The sequence below is a fragment of the Berghia stephanieae genome, chromosome 9 (genome assembly GCF_034508935.2).
Source record: "Berghia stephanieae isolate SIO BIC M18660-M18661 chromosome 9, UCSD_Bste_1.3, whole genome shotgun sequence".
NCBI classification, from domain to species: Eukaryota; Metazoa; Mollusca; class Gastropoda; order Nudibranchia; family Aeolidiidae; genus Berghia; species Berghia stephanieae.
In genome coordinates, this window is record NC_088368.1 from 13,898,032 (window position 1) to 13,904,409 (window position 6,378).

General features: G+C 34.0%; 1 protein-coding gene across 3 annotated transcripts in view; it reads left to right on the forward strand.

The window, feature by feature from the left end:
* The window catches only part of LOC144979732 (GRB2-related adapter protein-like), a 13,080-nt gene extending 9,189 nt beyond the window's left edge, over window positions 1-3,891 (forward strand). For all 3 annotated transcript variants that reach the window (XM_078926699.1, XM_078926697.1, XM_078926698.1), the window contains 2 exons: window positions 1-76; window positions 1,677-3,891. The exon at window positions 1-76 is cut by the window's left edge and continues 84 nt beyond it. In XM_078926699.1, coding sequence (XP_078782825.1) covers window positions 1-53 — 53 coding nt within the window. In that variant the 3' untranslated portion in view covers window positions 54-76; window positions 1,677-3,891. The remainder of the gene's footprint in view (window positions 77-1,676) is intronic.
* Window positions 3,892-6,378: the final 2,487 nt, after the last annotated feature.

Below are 6,378 nucleotides of genomic sequence, written 5' to 3' on the forward strand. Positions count from 1 at the left end.
CAATGAACTTGTGGAATTCTATCGACACAATTCAGTGTCCAAGACCAAATTAGTATGTCTCAAAGAAATCAACGAGGTAGGGCATTGCAATATGCAGCTTATGTAATCGCTAAATATTAGGGGTATCCAAAACTCAGTTGGTTAAAGCGCTCGCTTCCCACGTGTTTAAAAGACTGTTTACTCGTATTATCTCACCGTACTCAGGTGTAAAATGAATACCTGGCCGACCGTCAACACCGTTGTCTCTGTCGGAAAGATTGTAATATCGCCTAACAGGCGTCATGTCTCGTTCTACATGTTACGTGCTGTTACGAATCAGGGGCCCCTTGTAAAGCGCTCTGAGCAAATTTATTGGATAATGCTCTTGTTGTCTTTAAACGCTACAGAAACAGCTATCAACTGCTGCCCCATGGGGCTTATGGCTCTTAAATTGTTTATTTAGTTTACCTATATTATAAATAATAAGTATTGATATAACGCATTTCTACGGACTGTCTGGTCTTGTCACAAAAGCCAAGCTATGTTAAACGTGGTCAAGAGCAGTGGCTCTGCTCATGGGAAATTCTGGTTTTAAAGTTATGTCCTCTGGTAAGGCTCCACGAGAGTTTTTGCCAAGATGAAGGTCATTTAAATCAATCGATATTTCAAGGTAGAGTTTTCTGGCCAAATTTTTTTTAATACGTTTTTTTTTTCAGATTACGGCAGTTTACTAGTAAATAATCTGTCTTTCTTAACCCTCTCCTAACCAACTATTGGAAAATCGTCACATTCGTTTCGATACAACCAACATTTTTCTTATTCAAATTTCTTTGGCACATCATAAAATTTAAAGAAAATGAACAATGTGTTGAGGAGCATGTTTTACTAAAGAGAGTATGTATCGCAAGAAGTTACTGTTATTGTCTTTGAGTGATTAACAATATATTTTGTGTTAGTTGGATGTTAAGTTTTCGGGAAAATCCTGAAAATGGCTGGTAATGAGAGAGTTAAACGGGATTATCCTGGCACATTACCTTTTTGACTCAGTGAGTCACATATTTCCAATCATTTTAACCCTTTCCTTACCACATACGGCTAAATCGTCACATTTGTTACGACACAATATACATGTTTTCTTATTCAGATTTGTGTTGCACGTTACAATGATCTTTGTTTAATTAATAACAACAGAAAGTTGTTTTGCAGAGAAATTGTTTAAGTTTTAAAAATCCATTTTTCTGCTGGGTAACCCTGCCATTTTTGGGGAAAATACTGAAAATGATCGGTAAGGAGAGAGTTAAAGTCAAATTAACTCCAACATAATCATTATTATTATTATATTATTATATTATTATTTATTTATTATTATTATTATTATTATTATTATTATTATTATATTATTATTATATTATTATTATTATTATTTATTTATTTATTTAATTTTTTTTTTTAATTTTTTATTATTTTATTATTATTATTATTATTATTATTATTATATTATTATTATTATTATTATTATTATTATTATTATTATTATTATTATTATTATTATCATTATTATCATTACTATTATTATTATATTATTATTATTATTATTATTATTATTATTATTATTATTATTATTATTATTATTATTATTATTATTATTATTATTATTATTATTATTATTTTTATTTTTAAATTCTTGTACTTGACAGATGGTCCAGGCCAAATTCAATTTTACAGGAAAAGAGAATGATGAACTTTCATTTATGAGGACCGAGTGGATTAAAGTTTTGTCGAAAGAGAATCCGAACTGGTGGTTTGGACAGAAACAAGGAGGACAACGGGGACTTTTTCCAACGAATCACGTCCGAGAAAATCCAATAATCATGCATGAAACAAGTGATCCACTCTGATTTACTCTCTCAAGCTGACTCAAATTGATATCATCTAAGTGCACATACTCGCAGGTCTGATTATCTAACACAAAAGGCTTCAACAGTCATGACGTCACTTCCCTCGTAATGACGCATGGTTACTTAGTAACTGGCTCTAAATTATCGGAACAATGGCGGACGCCCTTATGAAATATTTCTCCGACGAGCATAAAAGTGTATCTAGAGGAGAACTACATTATGATCATGTTTTGACTTTTATACATTCTGATCATATGACATAATATGAAAAATTCTATCCAGCATGAAGAATAAAAAGTACCCATTTTCTTTGTTTAGAACCAGGCTGCTCGCCGTTGCAGGGCGACATGACATCGGACTATTGAATCCAATTATTGGCCTGATTCAACACTGTTGTAACGGACAATAATTAGCGTTGGTTTTACAACGTATCTGTAACGATATGGGTAACCTGGTGCCACAAATAGTAAATGTGCGGTTATGTGGTTTAGTGGTATGACACTCACTTTCGGATCTAAAGGTCCTGGGTTCGAGCCTTGCTCGGCGCATAGTTGAATCCACGGAAAAGACTCTTTACTCACATTTTCTCACCGTACTCGGGTCTAAAATGAGTACCTGGTCGTTAACAGCGTTGTCTCTGTCGGAAATATTATTTTGTAATATCGCCTAACAAGTTTCATGTCTTGTTCCAAATGTTAAGTGTTGCTGTTGGTTAGTGACTCTTTGTAAAGCGCTTTGAGCACGTATAGTGGATATTGCGCTATATAAACGCTCATAAAAAAACAACAACTCAGACCTGCTAAAAACCACACGCGGAATGTAACAAATGGTCTCAATACAATGTTTTATAACACAGCTTTGTATTTTATGGAAAATCAGATTTTACAATAGGGTAAAAGCAAAAATATTACGAGACGTCCATATTATCATTATTAGAAAAAAATATAGAGGCCAAAATAGCAGTTCAATAATTTTGATTTCTCGGCAAGAATCCGGTTTTAAAAATATATTTTGACTCGTAATCATATCCTGACGCTCATAGTTTTGTCCTTAGAAAAAATGAGTACCTCATCTTACACCAGAGTACGGTGAGAAAATGTGAGAAAAGAATATTTTCCAAGGATTCGTCTATGTTTCCTTCAGAGTGGTATTCAATCCCAGACCCTTCCATTCGAAGGCGAGTATCATACGACTAGACCACATAGCCACACACACGCTACAATACTCTTCAACAGTCATAACGTCACTTCCTTCCTAATGACGCACAGTAACTTAGTAACACTGGCTCTAAACTATAGGAACAATGGCGGAAGCCCGTATGAAATAGTTCTCCGACGAGCATAAAAGCGTATCCAGAGGGAAAAAACACATAAATCTGATCATGTTTTGACTTTTACACATTCTGATCACAAGGCATATGAAAAGTTCTAGCCAGAATGAAGAATAAAAAGTAATGATTTTCTTTGTTTAGAACCAAGATTGCCGCTGTTGCCGGGCGGCGTGACATCAGACTACTGATTCCAATTCTCACTAAATTTTGTTTTGTTTCCATTGTATCTTTTTCTTTATTGGTTTGCTGATGAAAAATTTGCACCGTGGTTTGCTGATGAAAAATTTGCACTGGAAATTTGCGTCCATTGTTTATAATACTGCTTCCATCCCAAGCCTGTCAATGTTCATCTTTTTACTTGTACATGACGTGTCCACAATGTGTTGTTGAATAACCCTTTATTTTACAGATCGCTTTTACGACACACATAGCACTTATTATTTGGTGACGCACTTGCCATATTCATGTTATTTGGCTCTTTATATTTAAAGGAGTAAGGCGCTCTATAAAGTTAAAATTATTATTATTATTATTATTATTATTATTATTATTATTATTATTATTATTATTATTATTATTATTATTATTATTATTATTATTAACATCAACACTATAATTAATTATCATCATCATCATCATCATCATCATCATCATCATCATCATCATCATCATCATCATCATCATTTATCATTATTTATCATCATCATCATCATCATCATCATCATCATCATTATCATCATCATCATCACCATCATCACCATCATCATCATCATCATTAACATCATCAATAAATGAAGTTGACAACACTCTGTTATTGTCTTTGTCATCATCCTGTATACAATAAAATAATAAATAAAGTTGACAAGACTTGTGACTTTATTATTGTCTGTGTTATAATCCTGTATACAAGAATATAATAATAAATAAAGTTGACAACATTCGTCTCTTTGTTATTGTCTTTGTTATCATCCTGTATCCATGCATGATGTACTTGAGGGTTGCCACACCTCGATATCCATCGGCGGCCGCCCTTTATCTAATTTAAGATTTTCGGACGATATTGACATACTGGCAGGCACAGAACCAGAAGTACAAGACTTAACAGGCCGCCTAACTGAATGTGCATCGCAATACGGAATGGAAATAAGTACCGAAAAATCACAAATCTTGGTGAACAGCAACACAGAAAGCAACACAAACATCACAGTGGGAAATGAAAAACTAAAAGAGGTCACGACATTCAAATATCTAGGTGTGACACTAAGCAAAGATGGAACTAGCACAATTGAAATTCGAAAGAGAATTGCAATGGCAACATCAGTGATGACTCAATTAACAAAGATTTGGAAAAGTAGCATGAGTCTTGATGTAAAGGTCACGCTGTATAAATCACTGGTGTCGTCAGCCTTGCTGTATGGATGCGAAGCCTGGACACTTACAATGGATGTACAACGGCGTATAAGGGTGTTTGAAAGCAAGTACTATAGAAGACTGCTACGCGTGTCATATACGGAGCATAGCTAAAACGAAGACATCCTGGAAGAAATTGAAGCTCGGGCAGGCCCACAGGAACCTCTTCTAGTGGCTGTGAAGTGTGAAGCGCAGAAAACTGTCTTGGTTTTTGGACACCATACTCGACACGATAGCCTGAGCAGGACAGTCCTACAGGGCACTGTCGAAGGCCAGCGCAGAAGAGGGAGCCAAAGGAAGATGTGGTTGGACAATATAAAAGAATGGACAGAGATGTCGGTTCCGGAGCTGCTACATAGGGCTAGCAACAGGCAGGCATGGAGGAAGACTGTGACTTCTGCTTCACGCAAGTCCCCCTGACGACCATCCGGTCATGAGATTGAGTGAATGAATGAGTGATTGATCCAATGTAATACTAAATAAAGTTGTGTGAGTGGGTAATTGGGTCTGTTAGATCTGGCGAAAAGTACTTTACGATAGAATAGCGTCATATCCAAAAAGTAGCTGGCAATTGCTATTGTTCGTCTCACACCATAGAAACCGGGAATAACTCCGGCTCCATGGGTCTAACAGTTTTAAACAACTATAAAATAATAATAATAATGATAATAATGATAATAATAATAATAATAATAATAATAATAATAATAATAATAATAATAATAATAATAATAATAATAATAATAATAATGGTGATGATGATTGTCACAGTAAAGATTGTTCACAATTATCTTATTAAATTTTATTTTATTAAGAACTGAATTCATCTCACACCAGTTATATTTCGGTAGGCTTAGATAAACTTTACCTTCTAATATTAGATCGTCTTTCCTTTTATAGCCTTCCCTCGAATTAATTTCTAATTAGTGAATACTTTTCGTTCTACATTCTGTCACGTAGCCACTTATTATAAAAGCTGATAGGTCTAACACTCTACACTCACTTTCTCTCCACAATCTATGCCGGACGGCCAGTCGCTCTATTCCTATATATATACTGGAAGATTTTTATCTTTTGGGACTTTGTAGATATTATATCTACACCATTAAGACGCCGGAGCTTTTAACTTTGATTGTATAATCTTCAAGGATCAAACCCAAGCCCGCTGTACTACACTATAACCTCTTTCCAATTGCCTGGAAGCGGAATTTTACGAGTCCAATCCTGTTATCAGAGGAATAGATCATCCAAGCCCATCAACTGCCTGGAAACGTAAACTTATGAACCTGACATATTATCATAAGTTACGTAAAATATTCATATCTCTATTTGTAACTGCCACGATCACTGTTTATCTCTTTTAATTAAATTTCATCATTATTTTTATTTCATTGTAAACAAATCGTTAATTGTTTTTCATTTATAGTAACTAGTAAATTCTGGGGCCTCATTCTACATAGATCTTTATGCATAGTCGAGTAGCTCTTTACTCACTTGAGACCATGACATTTTGGAGGGGACACATATAAAGAATTGAATTTATTTAGTTACTTATATCTATTTCATCTAACCTTAAAGTTTAAATTGTAAAACTCTTAATTGCCCCACTTGATCATATTTTAATTGAACTCCCTATTTACAGGATTAATTTTTTTTTCTTTTTCATTTCTTCATTTAAATGGAATAGCAATTTATCCATTCATTCTTTCATTCAAATTGAATAGCATTTTATTGATTCATTCCTTCATTCATTTATTCATT